The 18923-nt window shown below is 33.9% G+C and overlaps 1 protein-coding gene across 1 annotated transcript in view; it reads left to right on the forward strand.

Annotated features, from left to right (window-relative positions):
- Positions 1–17419, forward strand: part of LOC113511233 (sodium-dependent noradrenaline transporter-like) — a 60868-nt gene extending 43449 nt beyond the window's left edge. Inside the window, exons 6-21 of the mRNA XM_031912197.2 lie at positions 14–61; positions 568–648; positions 3773–3895; positions 4528–4659; positions 5988–6050; positions 6674–6851; positions 8439–8572; positions 9579–9718; positions 10215–10318; positions 10898–11022; positions 11926–12038; positions 12540–12677; positions 13890–13989; positions 14607–14707; positions 15776–15943; positions 16063–17419. Of these exons, the coding sequence (XP_031768057.2) occupies positions 14–61; positions 568–648; positions 3773–3895; positions 4528–4659; positions 5988–6050; positions 6674–6851; positions 8439–8572; positions 9579–9718; positions 10215–10318; positions 10898–11022; positions 11926–12038; positions 12540–12677; positions 13890–13989; positions 14607–14707; positions 15776–15943; positions 16063–16161 (1847 nt within the window). The 3' untranslated portion in view covers positions 16162–17419. The remainder of the gene's footprint in view (positions 1–13; positions 62–567; positions 649–3772; positions 3896–4527; positions 4660–5987; positions 6051–6673; positions 6852–8438; positions 8573–9578; positions 9719–10214; positions 10319–10897; positions 11023–11925; positions 12039–12539; positions 12678–13889; positions 13990–14606; positions 14708–15775; positions 15944–16062) is intronic.
- Positions 17420–18923: the final 1504 nt, after the last annotated feature.

Raw genomic sequence — 18923 nt, forward strand, 5'->3', positions numbered from 1 at the left:
TTTTTTGTTACAGATCACAAGTCCACAAAAGGATCCGTCGTCACATTATCATGTTACAAAAGTATGTAGAAACGAATATTAATTAATTGTTTTCGTATTTTTATATTAATTTTATTTTTCTTTGTATTTAGACTATTTATTTACTTTCTTATTTTTCAGGCATTCCTTTTTTATTTTACTTTTTATCATTTAAGGAAATATTAATAAGTCTTACCAGCATTATGGAGACATAAGCAATAAGAGGTATATTTCAGTAATAAGATTTATTAATTATTTCACTTTTGAAGCATTTTATTTGTTGTTGATAGGTGTGTGCTCAAGTTTCAAACAAAGCAAGTATATCTACTTATTAATTATGTAACTTCAAAGATGTATAACATTTTTAAAGGTTTTTAATTTAATCGCTTAGTGGTTATGTAATTATATGTTGTTATATATACTTTACTTTTAATCTAATTACATGATTTTATACTCGTATATTAAATATTACTGTCTCGTAACGTATATTTAATCAAAGATTAGTATTTTAATGAGCATTATGAAAATGATTTACAAATTTTCCCTCAGAGGAGCCAAAAATCCAAATAGAGGAAGAATGTTTCTACAGTGAAAACTCGAAAAGAATCCGCGCCAATAGCATCAAAGCAGGTAAATATTGATTTCATATTTTGACCGGTGTTTGGTCTCTTCCTCTATTATTGAATTTTGTGTAAATCGTCTCTGGTACCGCCTTAATTGTAAAGTCGAATAGAATAAATAACCACAGCCGGTATCTTGGAGTGCCATCTGCACTCGCCCCTGCATACGTGTTCGGTGAAGCTGTAAAGGCCACTTACGGCCAACAGCAAAACATTCAGAAAAAAAAGAGGAGGTTGAAATGTTGAGATGGCTTATGTAAATTAGCATAATTTACATAAGTTAAGTTAATTCCTGTTTATTATAAACAATAAACGAATAACATTTATTGACTCCTATATTAATATTAATAAGTTCGCCATGTGATTCCGACATAGAATAGGCCACCCCTTCTTTTCCCGTAGATGTCGTAAGAGGCGACAAAGGGAACTTAATGGTCAGCAAATGGGCAGCAGCGTCACTCTTAGAATATCACCACAGCCTAACTGCGCTTGCCAATCTGCCTGCGAAGCGTGGCAACTATTGGCAAAAGCCACCTTTTGGTGGAGGCCTATGTTCATCAGTGGACAGTAGACGGTTGATTTGATCATGATGATATTAATAGGTTTTTTTTGATGGGTGAAAACGGTATGGTAACCCCGCCTGCGCTAACGGGATACGCTGGCGGGGCACCAGTGAAGGGTAATAGATGAGAATGAAAACAGGCCAGTTAGCCCATCATAGTGAATTCATCAGGAATTAATCATGATAATTTCCAGAGGGAACCGCGAGGAGGTCGACCTTGTTGGGTATATTGCTAGCAATAGGATTCTCAGTCTCCATAACTAACAATCCCTTTCCCCCGACATTAATAGGTTGTGAAAGTAACCGGATTAACTTACTAGTCAAGCATTTGGATCTTGATGTGTTGTGTATTGTCTCAACGTCTCCTTTGTTGTCACTAATTATATATCCTACGATGGACACTAAAAAATTATTGATAAAGACTCCATACGTCCAGTAATTCAATAGCAAATGATGAAAAATATAAATACTGCAACAATTATTTATTTATTTACTTATTTGGGTTAACCGACAATTGTTTTCACAAGATAATGTAAGAACTTATATAATCATGGACCTTAGAATTAAATGTAACATTTTTATAGGCAAATAGCATATATTTAATATTAACGATTAGTACAAAGAAAAAAAAGTTATACAACATACAACTATTATTAAGTGGTTAACAACTTAAGCCACCATCGTCATATGCAGATCCAGCAACATGACTCATTCTATATATTTATAGACTTTTTGACAAAACCATTTGGACTGTCAAGATGTATATCGACCACTGCAGTTTTTTTATATTAATTATTAACATAGTAGTGCCGCTAGTATGATTATTTTTGCCTTTGCAATATATTGACTCCATCTCTCCTTTGTCATCACCGGTTATTTTGGCGTATTTGAGATTATTTTTCAGGGATTGGCCTGACCTCATAATATTTTCTTTGCGCACAGTTGAAAGTTTCACTCGTATTCTGGAGTGAGCACCAGACGATTTCAGGGTGTACTGGCCCCTCCCCCCCTTAAATATGCCTCTATCGGATATATGGCACATGATGGCACTATTAGAAAAAAATCAATCAAATTTCATATGGTTTTTATGACAACAGAGAATGGCGAAAAATATAAATATTGCAAATATTATCATACTAATAGCAATTACCGGTTTTGGCGGACTCCCCAACCGCCCCTGCCCTTGACCTGGACCTAGTGATGAACTGATTTAATAAAAATAGGATGCAAAATTAGATTTACCGCCGAAGTCCGGTTACGGACAAACTCCAGAGGTAGCTTCACACATTTTACGTTATTTTCCATCAATTTCTCATTGATTTGCTTTTATGAGATGCTCTTTCAATAAATGATTGCATGAAAGATACGATATCAGCAAAAATCTATCTAAATATTAATTTATTATACTTAGTTTATTTTGTAGATTATTTTCCTTGCAGGAAAGTCAGAGAGAACCGAAGGTCATCCTTTAATACATCTTTTGCCTTATCGAATTACTATTCATGTGTACTCATCTATTTCGAAGACTTGACTGAAGGAGTCAAGTCATATAGAAAATAACCTAAAAGCCCTGATCTATACTTATAATAAATCTGTAGAGAGGTCAATTCTGTACATGAAATATATTTCCAAAATAACTATCAGGGGCTGATTAGTGATCGATACTGATGCCAAAAATGCAATCAGTAAAATTTTTATCTGTCTGTCTGTATGTTCCTTATAGAAACAAAAACTACTAGACGGATTTTAACGAAACTTGGTACAATTATTCTTGATACTCCTGGGCAGGTTATAGTATACTTTTCATCACACTACGATCAATAGGAGCAGAGCAGTGAAGGGAAATGTTGGGAAAACGGGAGAAGCTGCTCCATTTTTAAGCTTGCGTCACGTGTGCAGCCACAATGGCCACTTTTTAAAATGTTGTAACAATGTCCACCCGTGCGACGCCCGGACGGGCCGCTAGTTTATGAATATAATTGACAAAGGTTAAGTTGCAAGGGGGTGACCCCTTAAAAACGCCGCATATTATATTCTTTTATTCATATCTTTACAAATCTTTGCTAGGATCTTGGAGTGGGCACCGGGCAATTCTGGAGTGGGCATTGCACACCCGGGTCTTCTATTAAAAATACGTCTATAAGATTAATCTAGGTCTCCCTTGATAAATACTCCTTTCATTAACGCATTGTATCTTATTCAATTGACATTTTTTCCGTAGGAATAAACTACCATAGAATGCTTTTTCGAATTTTAATACCGACACTCCCTTTCAGACCAATTTGCTCTTGCAATTCTGTATTATCAATGGGGTCTGCCAGTCTTGTCCACAAACGTACGTACGCAATGCGACTGCATTTACTCGACTTTCATTCTCTTTCTTACGTACAACTTTTGCTACAATATTACAAGGATATAAGGTATTAGTAGTAATAAAACTTTTTGGATTTCCGCAGTTGTCATGACACTTAGTATTTAATATATGTACATAACAATTAAAATATGTAATTTTATGGACCCTTAAAAAAATAATTATATTTTTTTATAGTCAATAAAGGTTTAAATCTGACAGAACCAAATGACGGTCGAGAGACATGGGGCACTGGCGCGGACTTTCTCCTGTCCATCATTGGCTTTGCTGTAGACCTGGCGAACGTGTGGCGATTTCCTTATCTCTGCTACAGAAATGGAGGAGGTACTGATTTATAATCTTATGTTTATAGAACAAATTAGATGATATTTTAAAAGAACTAAAAAAAGTTTTGTTTTATGCAACGTTAGTAAATGGTAGATAATTTAGGAAAAACGATATTTTGAAAAATATAGTAAATACTAATAAACATTTATTTGTGATTAGACTGTTGGCAATTAACTAATTGCAAACTGTTATAGAAATATTAATATATGAAAACTATTTGGACATCCATTAACAATAATTTCATTTTTTTCTATGGATGATAATGAAATATATCGTGCGCTAACGGTATTATTTTTGGTGGGGCACCAGTCTTGATAAGTGAGGATGAAAAAAAAATCGCGATTAAAAAATCGTGATGCATCTTAGAATTCAGCACGATAATTTCCAGGGAGGACCGCGTGGAGGTCGACTTAATATTTAGCAATGGTGCTGATAGTAAAAAAATAACAATCCCTCCCCCCCCCCCCCCCCCCCCCCCAATTAATAGATATTAGTGAAATCAACTATGTTTTCTCTCGACAAGTAGTTATGCAGGTACAAAACAAAAAAATATTAAAAAACTTTTAATATATTTTCATTGATTTCTTTTGCTATGGTTATGTATAATTATAGCCTTATATCCTTCATAGGTGCATTCCTTATTCCATACACATTAATGCTGGTCTTCGGCGCAGTGCCTCTATTTTATATGGAATTAATACTCGGACAATATAATCGACAAGGGCCGATTACACTGTGGAAGATTTGTCCTCTGTTTAAAGGTAAGTGTTCTTACATTCATTACTTTAATTTATTCCATCGCCAATATGCTCGCTTGTATGTTATGTGTAGTGTATGAACTTCAGCAGCACCGGGAATAAACCGTTTGTCAAGTTGTCCAATGACGTAGTTTTTTTTAATGTATGATAATGTAATGGCAACCCTGACGCAACCCAATGGTATACGCCGGCGGGGTACCAATGAGGATGATAGATGAGAATGAAAAGGCAGGTCAGTTAGTCCATCGTGATGGATACACCTAGTATTTATTACGATTGTTTCTAAGGGGGACCACGTGGAGATCGACCTGAAAGAGCATATTTCTAACAAAGAAACTTGTAGTCCGCATTACTAACAACCCCTCAAACTGGGCAAACCATATTTCGGTTTCTTCGGGTCAAAATGGCGAAACTCGTGTTCCCATTCTAAATACTTCTTCATTTTTGTCCAACGATGCCATTGTAATGTTCTTGCGGGTTTACTTACTTAATTACCAGTTACTGGGATGCTAAACTTCTACAGACGGTTCACTCCTGGCGCGGCTGAAGTCCATACACCACAAATGTGTAAAAATAAAAATTGCATTTTCACAAATGCAATTTTTACTAGTTACCTAGTGGCACTTTTGTCAAAGAAAAGTGCATGTAACCCAATCATGGATGAGCACTATTTTTTATAATTAAAAATAAATACTAGAGACCACGCAGAGATTGCTAGTTACTAATTTAGAAGTACTCTACCTATTTATTTTATAGAGTGAGGTTACTTTACTGCAATATAAGAATATTTAATTACGGCTACATATGAACCTAAATGAGAAAAAATACCAGAAGAGTATCGGCGATCGTTGTGATGTGAAGATACGTTATCGTTAAGTTATATGCTTAGGATCTCCGTCGTCGTCATTTGTATCTATGCCATGAAGTAGCTGTCTTTGCTTAGCTATGTTTCGGTTTGAAGGGTGAGATGTGGCAGTGAAATTACACGGTACAGAGACATTACATCTTAATCCTCAAGAATGGCAACGCATGAAGTGTATTATGGACGACACAATATACTCTGTTAAGTTCATGATACAGTTCATGTCTATAGGCGACGTTTATTACTTTCGACCAGGTGAGTCTTCAGCATGTTTACCATTCTAAGCTGTATAAAGAGAAATAGACAAACCAAAAATCCGACCATATATACAAAGAAATGAGTCAAAAAGATTCATAGTTATAATATCATATATGTGACCACAGAGATTATGAGCAACCTGTAAACAGATCCTTAGTAAATATGGCCATATACATATAACTTTATGTACCTACCTACACTTTTATTTCAGGTGTTGGATTTTGTGCTGTCATGGTCGCATTTTACGTCTCGTTTTACTACAACGTTATTATCGGTAAGTTTTGCTTAATAACTACATAAAATTTTATAACTATAGTTACATATTTAACGTGGTATCAGTATCTGTTTGGACAGCATCCAAATAAGATGATTATAATCAGATAAAATGCACAGCTACCCAAGTAAGAGTAATGCCAAAATTTATTCCTATGGAGGTTTAGTTGTAAAGGTCACATCATGCTAAGATCGTAACCAAATTGAAATCAAATTTTTCTACTACTTAAAATACGATTATTAAAAAAGTACCTTAACTAAAGTACAGAAGTAGGAAAACCAATGAAATAAACCAAATATAGATGACGTATTAAGATAAAATATACTTATGTATGTACCAGATATTAAGTTAGACGTTCAGGAATATAACTATGAATCGCATCGCGAAATCGCATCTAATTTTAATACAGTAACTTTTGCGTAATACTCAAATAAACACACAGACTGACAAATAGATAGACAAACAAAATTTAAAAAAATTATTAATTTAGCTTCTTTTTATTATATTTAATAAGACCCATTATCATATAATTTGTTTTTTTCAAATGTCTCTCATGTACAGGCATAGTCCAGTTAGTTTTATTACATTAATAAGGTAATAATACTTAATTAACTCTTGGTCAGGCTGGGCTTTCTATTTCCTGATGTCATCAGCCCGCTCTGAGCTTCCGTGGGTACACTGTGACAACGCGTGGAACACGGAACAGTGTTGGGACGCCGCCTGGCTGAATGCCACAAACAAAACCGATGTCAAGTACCAGGGGCCTCTCTCGCATTTCACACCTGCTTCGGAGTTCTTTCAGTGAGTGAAACTTATTACTTATACAGACGAGAACTTTTTATCTGGAGACAAAAATTCTTATAATATTTACCTTAACTTTCCCGACTTATAAGTCGGACAGGTGGCAATTTTCAGCAAATTTAAATGAGAGCTTAAAATATAAATGTATTGTATAAATACACGATATTGACGTAGAAAAATACGTGAAATTATTTATTTTCTAAAATGTAATCTTAATAGAATATAGACGGCGAAGAGGCATCTGACCCATCTCATAATAAACTTGCAAATATTAGCCATAGAAACTGTGCAAAAGTCCTATTTTTAAGGTATTTTTCTACTCGTGTTTCTGCATAAAGTAGGTGTATGTTACACAGCACGGAGTTAGAACACCACAGTTTTTAAGAATAGCAATGCATAAAGGGTTTTCCGTAATTACTATATATATAACATGAGTCGGAATTTAGACCCAGAGTGCGACACAATCGATACAATATGCATTGATACTCCAACTTCACCCGGGATCAACCCGGGAATCAAACACATCGCCCGGTAACGCAATAACACGACTGTATAGTGCTGTATAATCAGCCTTACCACCATTACCACCACTACCAACTGTAAACGCGCAGCGACAACCATTACGCTGGTCGAACAGCACTGCTCGGTTTACTGTGATCTGCACTTATGAATAAGGGCTTTTATTGAGTTCGAAACTAGTCAAGTATTCCCGAATTTAAAACTTGAATAAAGTACTTAAATTACTCACGAACGTAACCTTCGTTCCAATAATACTCTTCAATTATCTTTCCCCTCTCACCGTACTGGTTACGCTTCAAACTCTTTTCTCCTACATTCTTCACGAACTCTGGAACGCGCTTCCTGATGCCATTAAGAGACTACCGACTTTTTATTTTTATCCGAGCAATAAGTGCTTTATATTATTCCCAAATTCGTGTATAATATAGTATATATCATATATGTGTAAGTATATTTGTTATTCATATATATTTATTCGTTTATATATGTAATTTTAGTATGTATGTATATCAATAATTAGTAGTACCGCATTCGAGTATTCTGACACTTCCCTATGGTTGACTGTGAGAGACTACTTTTAGCATTAAGTCCGCCATGTACACATATTTGTACTAATGAATAAATAAATAAATAAATAAAGCTCACGTAAGTAATTACATACTCGTACTATACACGTTGGGGGGGAAAGGGATTTTTAGTATTGGAAACTGAGAATCCTATTGCTAGCAATATACCCAACCAGGTCGACCTCCTCGCGGTTCCCCCTGAAAACTATCATGGTTAATTCCTGATGAATTCATCATGATGGGCTAACTGGCCTGTTTTCATTCTCATCTATCACCCTTCACTGGTGCTCCGCCAGCGTATCCCATTAGTGCAGGCGGGGTTACCATACCATTTTCACCCATCAAAACTATACACGTTGATGATACTATATCGTTGTTAATGCCTATAAGCGACATTCAATACTTCCCATCATGTAGACCGTATCGCGTGCTGCATTATACTACATAAATTTTACTGTATGAAAGCTAATTGGAGATTAACAATATTTCTGTCGTCTTTCAGTCGTGCTGTTCTCGAGATGCAACATTCAGAGGGACTGAACGACTTAGGCTTCCCCAAATGGCAACTGGCCGTTTGCTTGGGTCTGGTCTACGTCACTCTCTATTTGTCGCTTTTCAAAGGTGTCAAGAGTTCCGGTGAGTAAAATTTTCATTTTGCTCTATACTTAGTTCTTAATGCTTTGTAGAGATAATTTTAACGATAAACCTACAGGGAGTTTATCGTTAAAATATGCTTCTTAAAATGGTTTTTTGTTACTCGTACTATGTATATGGCAAAATCCTATAAAGAAATCGAATTAATCGGAGCGACCTTTAAGCAGTATGTGCACCTTCTGTTATCATTGGTCTATTTAAGATTATTTTATTGGAAATGGTGGAGGGGTGGGGGGTTGGCCCCTTTGAAAATGCGCATATTTATATACTCTCATGATACTTGTATTTGAGTATAGCTATAAATTCCGCTTATATTTGAGGTGGGCATGGCCTAACCGGCCTCTCTTTATATACTCATATAGACAATATTGGATTCTAATACTAATAATGGTCATTTGGAGAGGATGGATGAAAGAAGAATTACGAAAGAGAATTATCGAGCAAGAATAAATGGAGATGTCGGTAGGGGCCGCCCTAGACGGACGTATGTTGACCAAATAGGCGACGTGCTGAAGAAGGGCCAAATTAAAAGTACCCGTAACCGGCAAGCGTGTATGAAAAGATTGACGAATGTGCAAGAAGCGAGAGAGGTTTGTTCGAATCGAAGCATTTGGCGTTCCATTGTTTCTGCCTACCCTAATGGGAGACAGGCGTGACAGATATGTATGTATATATGTATGTATGGATTCTAATATAGATAGGATCGGCAAAATGAGTGCTTGCCGAATATTACGTTCAGCAGAACAGTATTAATCGACAAATGCTACTGAATACCCGAATCTCAGAGATTGTACACCTTTTGTACCTTTATGTATATATTCTAATCTGTAATTTATGTTACTGTACTTCGTTTGAATTGTTCAATTGTCATTGTATATTTTTATGTTTCTGGTGCAATATAGAATAAAAAAATAATAAAGATCTTCTGAATATCAGAGATAAAGTTGAGAACTTGTTTTTTTTTTTAACGATTTGTATTTTTTTTCAGGCAAAGTAGTGTGGATGACTGCCACCATGCCTTACGTGGTGCTTTCTATTTTGCTAGCAAGGGGCCTTCTGTTGCCAGGTGCAACACGAGGCATTGCCTACTACTTGCAACCTGAGCTGACTAGATTAAAGGACACTCAAGTAATTGCTCCTACTATAATTTTAAATATGCAAAGGAAATGATTGGTTATAGACCCAGATATTAAACTCAAATTTGGGGAAAATTATAAAATAAATTTATATCAGAAAATAAAGTATAATTGTAAAAATTAAGACTGGATTTAGCTTTTTTTTACATGTAGTATATACCAGACTCTATATATTTCTGAAATATCTTTTTTTGTATAGATCTTTGGATGCTTGTCATTGAATCATTTTTAAAATGTTGATTTCATAATTTAATAGATGAAGATGGATTAGTGATTTTGATGTTTGCTGGTGAGGTCAGCAAGGAATAATAAATAAAAATGAAGACAGGTCTGTTGGCCTATCATGACGAAATAATTGTAATTATTTCCGGGACGTATCTTACAGAACATATCCTACTGCTTGTAATCTTAATTAATATGGAAATATCCTTCACTTACATCTAATATTTAAAAAAAATAAGCATATAATGAGTTACTCGATATTTCAGGTATGGGTAGACGCAGCCGTTCAAATATTCTATTCTGTGGGAGCCGGCTTCGGAGTTCACCTGTCGTATGCGAGCTACAATACTTTTCACAATAACTGTTACAGGTACTAGTTCTCAATAGGTACTGTTGTTATTACAAAAACAAATAAAAAATAAATGAATGAGTTAATGAATGAAAATTCTTTATTGTTCTCTTCAAAGAATAATATAGATTATAAAGATTAATACGTACACAACAAAATGAATATTTAATTACACAAACTTAGTTACATAATAAAGAGGCAATAATACCCCCCATGCGTTGCCATTCCTGAGGACTCAGGTGTTATTCCTCTGTACCTATCCGAAACACAGCCATACAAACACAACATAGCGATCTCTTCCAGGCAACCTTAGGATGGAGAGGAATAATTAAAAATTGTGTCTGGTCAAGGCGTAACAGAAAAATAATAATACTAAAAAAGGGAGAAAAAGGAAAAGGACCTAAAGATAAATTTAAACGTAGTATAAACAACATAAATAAAAAATATACTTACACATAATATTAATAAATTTTTTATGGAACTTAATGGCAAGCTGAGGGCCTATCTGATGGGAAATGCTAACAGTCGCCTGTAGTCAAGAATACTGTTCATATGGATGAAATTTCAGAATTTTATTAATAAAAACAATTATATTTTCAGAGATTGCTTAGTGACAACCCTTGTGAATTGCTTCACGTCGTTCTTCTCTGGTTTTGTGATCTTTACATATCTGGGGTTCATGTCGTATAAACAAGGTGTGCCGATCTCATCTGTTGCTACAGAAGGTATTTTTTTTTTTTTTCAAATTAATTGTAAGTTATTCATTATATTGTTATTAGATGTATATACAGATCATGTAGATTTTTTTTGTTGGATGAAAATGGTATGGCAACCCCGCCTGCGCTAACGGGATACGCTGGCGGAGCACCAGTGAAGGGTGATAGATGAGAATGAAAACAGGCCAGTTAGCCCATCATGATGAATTCATCAGGAATTAACCACGATGGTTTCCAGGGGGAACCGCGAGGAGGTCGACCTGGTTGGGTATATTGCTAGCAATGGGATTCTCAGTCTCCATTACTAACAATCCCTTTCCCCCCGATCTTGTAGAATTAGGTGGGTACTCCTATAGAGAAATACAATGTTAAATATGCAGTAAGTCTTATTAAACTATAACTGAAAATTTAGATTTTAGTGGTAAAAATGTATTTAAAAATTTTAAAAGTAATTAAATAGGTTAATAAAAATTTTTAGTAAAATATTTACATATTAATTATTGTTCTATGATTATCAGTCATATATAAATATTATCAGTCAGGAATATTGAAAATTGTTTATTTTTTTTTAATTGACCGACCATTTCAATGTTGCCACACTCTTAAATATTTATTTATTTAAATTTTAATGCACAGTGAAACTATGTACATATGGCGACCTTTACATCGGACGGTTTTCTCTACCAGTCAACCATTGAGCAAACCGTGAAATAAATAGGCGCTGCATTATTGAATTAAAGGAATATAAAAAATAATTTTTAATATATTCATATATTATAAATATATAATTATACTAATATAAACATAAACATAATATATTAAATAAATAAATATATACATACATAAATAAGTACATTCTTAAACAAACATCTACGTAAACATGTAATCTTTTTGTGAAAATATTATTTTCAGGCCCTGGGCTAGTATTCCAAGTGTACCCAGAAGCGGTTGCCACTTTACCAGGGGCTAGTTTATGGTCTATGCTGTTCTTTTTTATGCTGATTATGCTCGGTTTGGATTCTGGGGTAAGAACATTATTCAAATTATTAAAGACAACTCATCAAACTTCATACAACTTTTTTAAAATTAAAATATTACAATCTACATTATTTGCTGATAATGTAGCTTTTTACTGGTCAAAGAATTTTTAAAATAGTTAACCATTTTAGAGTTTACCCTTTACAAACAAAAAATATAATAATCTTTCCTCTTCACATATTAGCACCTACTCCTTACACTGTGATATTAGCTTAAATAGATTGTAATAATATCCCTTTAATAAGCCTAAACTTATATCCTTTAAAAGCATAGACAAAATATTGTAAAATATGCATACTCTATCATAGATTAAAGTGATGGAATAAATTGGCACTCATTTGGTTTTTAATCTGATTTTGAAGAGTTTCAAAAATTATAATTGAGGTATTTTATAAAATTAGGGTATGATGAGGCTGACATATCCTTATAAAAGGATAAAAGCCTCTAAATATAAAACATAAAAAAAAATTCTTTCGGTGTTTTAATAGATGGGCGGTTTGGAATGCGTGATCACGGGTCTGCTGGACCAGGCTCGAGCCAGCGGTGCACATTGGCTACGCCGCGAACACTTCACCCTATTCGTTGTCTGCGTATCCTTCTGTGTAGCTTGCATCAACGTCACACCGGTAAGATATTAATAAAAGTTATGGTAGGTCTGGAATGCGTAATCACTTGTTTATTGGACCAAACTCGAGTCAACGATGTTCATTGGTTTATACAATTCATACTGTTCATTGTCTATTCCTCTGTGTAGCTTTCATCGACATCATACCGGTAAGATATGTATAAAAGCTGTGATAGGTCTGGAATGCGTTATCACTGACATACTGGATCGATAATTCAGTGTGGACAACGATTTCGAACCAACATTGCTCAATGATTAAGTCGTAAACAGTTCACACTGTTTATTGTCTATCCTTTTCTATAGCTTGCATTGATGACACACCGATAAAATATTAACAAAAGTTGCGGTAGGTCTGGAATGCGTGATCACAAGTTTGCTGAATCAGGCTCGAGTCGATAGTGCTTATTGGCTGCGACGCGAACACATAATTCAAGGTTCTGGATTACGAGAATGCAGGTCTATTAAACCTATCTCGAGCTATCAATTCTTACTGAATACGTCGTGAATACCTCACACTCTTTGCCATCAGCGCATCTTTCTGTGCAGCTTGCATCGACACTGGGGCCGATTCTGTGACGTCATTTCTATAAACCTGTCTTAACCTATATAGTTCCCGCATAAAATGAGTCACCCATTTTTTTCCTGTGGGTGTCGCAAGAGGCGACTAGAGAAGTTAATAGTTGAGGGATGGGCAGCAGCGTCCCTCTTAAAGCATCATCAAAAGCCTAACTGCAGTTGCTATCCTGCAAGCCAAGCGTGGCAACTACATGCAAAGCTCCATAATAGAGGGAGACCTATATTCAGCAATGAACAGCTAACGGCTGATATCATGATGATAATTTACCCCCATATTTTAATTTCATACTTTTGCGAAATGACTGTTTTGTAAACTTTTAGTTCATATTGCACCATATAATAAAGATTTCGATGTTATATCATATTTATTTTTTTATTTAAGAGATAGTAGTATTTTAGAGATAGAAATGACCCCACTATACGACAAAATTACCTATGAAGGGTCAGGATCACGTGACCACAGGTCTATTAGCTGCACAGTAAACGTGTCGTCTAAAAAAATACTGTCAATTGTTTTGAAATAAACATGAAATAAATTGCATACACGAGTACATTCATTTTTAATATTAGTTAGCTCTTTTATATTTTCTCTTTGATATTTCTGAAGTCGTTTTTATAATCATCTTCTATATTTCAGGGTGGCATCTACATGTTCCACCTACTAGACACGTATGCTGCTGGCATATCCCTGCTTTGCTCTGCACTGTTTGAAGCAGTTGCTGTATCATGGTTTTATGGTAAGACACTTGTTCATTTTTTTTCAATTAATCATGACTTACACAATAGACGTTTAAAAAGGAAAATAAATGCCACACATACACGTAATTATTGTACATACATTCCTAGCTCCCAGTATTTGTTCTTTAAAGTGTTATGTTCACTACCATGGTATTCTTTACCACTCCTGAGAATAGGAAAAAAGTAGCAGTAGGTATGTGTGTGGATATAATCAATTAAAATCTTAGTGCATGGTGCTTTGTAAAGTGTTTATCAATCGATTAAAAAAAAGGACATTTTCAATTCAGTTGTACTTTTCTTTATGTTTGTTGCCTCATAACTCTGTTATTTCTAAACCGATATGGAAAATTTTTTTATCTGAAAGAATATACTTACAAATTAGTCCAATAAAAAAAATATCAAATCGACTTCATAGTTTTTGTTTTTAGATCAAAATAACTGGTTTTGTCACAAGTGAAGTCGTTTCTTTGGCGGAACACAATCTTTAATTATTTCTTTCATAAAATCCTCTAATTATAAGGTAAAATCGATGTCGTTAATATCACTCTAATTTAATGTTTTATCAGTGAAATTGAGCATTTCTTTAATTGTAAATTACATTATCAATTTGTTTTAGGATTGAAAAGGTTTTCCGACGACGTGGAAGAAATGTTGGGATTCAGGCCCGGAATTTACTGGCGAATATGTTGGAAATTTGTCAGCCCTACTTTCATCATTGTAAGTAATAGAATTTTATATGTATATTTAAATAGATGATAACCTATATATTATTTTCGTAAAATCGTATCTACCCGTGCGAAGCCGGCCCGGATCGCGAGTAATATCTAAATCAAAAAATAATTCACAAAACTTTTGTAAGTTTCTCACTTACCTACTAAATTTTGATGTTATATTTAATTTACTAATAAATACTTAAACCATACGAACGAAAAAATTTTAACTAAACCTTAGAAGTTTTCTTTATATTTATTTGTTATTGCAATGAGTATATTTTTGCAAAAGTATTTTTTATATACATCATCATTGCTTTGTTTTACCTATTTATTTTGAGGGTTTTTTTAATGGGTGAAAATGGCATGGTAACCTCGCCTGCGCTATCGGTATACACTGGCTGAGTATCAGTGAGAGGTGATAGGTGAGGATGAAATGGGAGGTCAGTTAGCCCATCGTGACGAATTCAACGATAAATTACTCACGATAGTTTCCAGGGGGAACCGGGTAGAGGTCGATTTGATAGGGTATATTGATAGCAATGGGGACTAACCTTCCCATTACTAACAATCCCCGCTCCCATTTATTTAAGGTCTGCGCAGTATGTCTTCTTCTGTCACAAATCCCTATCAGCTCGCATTTCTGGGCTCGCTCTTCTTTTATGCATATCATTGTTCACACAGTCCATCCACCTTTTCTTCGATGGTCCTCTTTACATCCACTTTCATACTTAACACTTAACACAACACTTTTAAAACATTGCTTTAATTTCTGCGCATGGCATGACCAACTAGGCACACGGTAGGACACGCTATCGCTTGCCTATCGCGTGCCTAGCCAAATTTAATAAATATTTTTTATATACATACAAATTTAAATAACAAAGGTGAATACATTTTGTCAATTAGGTATAAATAATTCTAAATATATTGCAGGTAGATTCATTTATTCATGAATTTTTTTATCAAACATAAATACAATGATGTTTGGGCTATTTGAGTTTAACAGTATAATTTTTTTATACGATGTACTAAAATAACGAATTTTCTATGCAAAAAATCAATATTTTTTCAGGGAGTGGTTGTCTTCGGTTTGCTGTACCAGCAACCTCTTCAGTACCAGCATTACACGTACCCGCCGTGGGCCGTAGTCCTCGGCTGGGGTCTAGCCTGCTCCTCCATACTGATGATACCGATCGTCGCGATTTACAAGATCTTAACTACACCAGGAACTTGCCGACAGGTAACAATATAAAATTGTGTTCCACAAAAAACAAACTGATTTGAATATTGGCAGAACCAGTTATTTTGATATAAAAAGTAAAAAACTGAACCGATTTTGATAAAATTTCTATGTTCCAGCGCATAGCATGCTGCATATCACCGGAGTCAGAGCACGAAGCGATTCGCGGTGGCGCTCCAGTCACCCGCTTTACGTGGAGGCATTGGCTCTACGTCTAATAAATATCATAGGAGATTGTAGAACATTCGTCGAACGTAAAACGTATTGCCAATTTTCCATTAAAAAATGAACCAGTTATGCGTGTGGTAAGTCCAAAAAGTATATAGGACTGTGTGCTACTTAATTTAAAAGGCACATTTTAGTCTTGAGAAGTGGCAACACTTAAGAGCTACGATTGGCTTCACACTATCTGTACTTAATCTGCGATGTGTGATTTCGAAGTCAACTCGTAGCTCTTTACACTGCTCCACCTCTTCTGCGATGTGTATTTAAGAGACTTCTTTTATTTATAAAAATGGAATAAAAACCCCTATGTTATTGTTGTAGGCTGGGTACTAGTGAGGGACGATAGGTGGGAATGAAATAAAATCAGTTGGCATATCGTAATGCATTCGTTATTCATAATGGTTATACCAAATTGAAACCCAGTGATGATATTATGAGATTTTGATTAATAAATTATAAAATATTATTAAATTATAATTAATTATGAAATTTAAATTATTATTATTAGTATTTTATTTATGAAACTGAGCAACTTTTCCGAAGGAAAATAGTCCAAATCGCTATCGATTTAGTACGAAACGTTCAAAAATATTATTAGTCAATACAATTACGAATTCATACAGATATTGTATTTCATAAGAACGCTATGATTTTCCGTCATCGAGCATACAAAAAATTATTACATAATGTCATGTCAGACAGCTATTACAATGAGATTACTATAAGAGATTAATTTCTACCATAGGGCAAATTAAATAACTTTCCCTAAGGTGCAAAGTTATTTTCATGTATACCATCACAGAGTTTTGGTATGGTGTATTGAAGGTAAATATAAGTATAATAATGTAAATGTGAAGAAAGTATCTATTTTAATAATGTAATTGCCTACGACATATTAGGTGCCTATATCTTGAGCTAAACTGCTTTATTGAAATATTTGTTTATGACTATTTTAATAGAAATGTCAAATCGTTAATTATAACTACCAAGCATATGATGCTATGCAAAATATTTACAATACTTTGCGTCCTTAAAAATGATTACTAGTAAAATTTATAAAGATTTTTTTCTATGACTGCTGTTGTATTGTTGGTTTATCAAAAAATATTTAAATTCATAAAATATTTAGCGTAATCGTTTCGATCAATATTGTAAGTAGTATTTATATGTTTAAGAGAATAAAATAATATAGTCCTATTGTATGTAATATCATCAATTTAAACAAAAAATATCTACGAAAGTTTTTAACTTATTCTAAATAAATTAATGGAAAATAAATTATATGTAATCTAGTAAAACTATCAGAATTTAATTTAATTGAATTTAATTCAAGATTTGTGTGACAAAATAAATCTTTAAGCACAATCATCATCATCATCATATCAGTTTTTAATTGTCTACTGCGGAACGCAAGCCACCTGTTTAGGGGGGTTTATCGATGTTTTAAGAGGGACGCTGCTGCGCATCCCTCAATCATTAAGTTACCATAGTCGCCTCTTACGACACCCACGGGAAAGGAAGCGGTGGCGTATTCTATACCGTGACTACACAGCAATGAGTTAATTTTATTAAATGATTTTTTTTTTAATAAAATAATTGTTTTAAATATAAATTATAATTATATGAGTAGATATAATGTACTTTTGTTACAGCTATAAAGCATATATATTATAAAAATGTATCTTAACATCTATGTAAGTTAAGTACTTACATAAATGTTACCATTGTACACCTAAGGTAAATATATTAACCTGTTTTTATACTTGGCATATTTATTTTATACTTTGCTGTCCTGGCACGTGTTTTATCGAACATACATACTCGTATATATCTGTCGCGCTTGTCTCCCATCGGAGTACCTATGCAGAAACAATGGAACGCCAAATGCTTCGATTCAAATCGACTTCTTTCGCTTCCTCCACATTCATCAATCTTTTCATACACGCTCCTCTGGTACAAATACTTCTAATTTAGCTCTTCAGCACGTCGCCTATTTGGTCGACATACGTTCGTCTAGGGCGGCCTCTACCGACATCTCCATTCAATTATGTTCGATAAATCTTCCGTTCATCCTCTCCAAATATCTTTTATCGAAATATCAACATTTATATATACAAGAATATTTTAATAATTTGAATTGTTTATTATATTTTATAATACGTACAACATATAATATTTTATTGTATCTTCTTTATTTTATTTTAAATGTCTAATTTTATAAAAAAATAAACTAAGATTGTTTACTAAATACGAGTAGGTATGCCAAGAATAAAAAATAAGGCTAATAAATTATAATAATACTAGAGTCGATGCTGTTGCACCATTCTCTAAATTTATCTCTAAAATCAAAATTTTAATTTTATACCACAACAAATTTTTCTTTTAACAACCAATATAAACTAAGTTTCTAATAAATTTATATTAAAATTATTGTAAATTTGATTTAAGATGGTTAAGAAAATTGTACTTTCACTATCAAATTAAAATATTAGTTTTCAGGGATAGGTTTAAAAAATGGCACCTCAGAATCGATCTCATTGTATTTATATGTATAATAAAATTCAGTGTTGTAAAATAGATACAAGGCCAATACTTGATAAACCGTTAGGTAAATAGGTGTACCTATATTTTATTCATGTTACCTATATAGTTACTAGGAAATGTGTCAAAATGCTAAAATATATCGGCTGGACCTAGTTTGGACCAAATCGCGAACAGATCTGTGACAAGCACAATAAAATTGTATATAGTGATA

Source organism: Galleria mellonella, unplaced genomic scaffold, assembly GCF_026898425.1.
Source record: "Galleria mellonella isolate WM207_F2 unplaced genomic scaffold, CSIRO_AGI_GalMel_v1 utg133, whole genome shotgun sequence".
Lineage (NCBI taxonomy): Eukaryota > Metazoa > Arthropoda > Insecta > Lepidoptera > Pyralidae > Galleria > Galleria mellonella.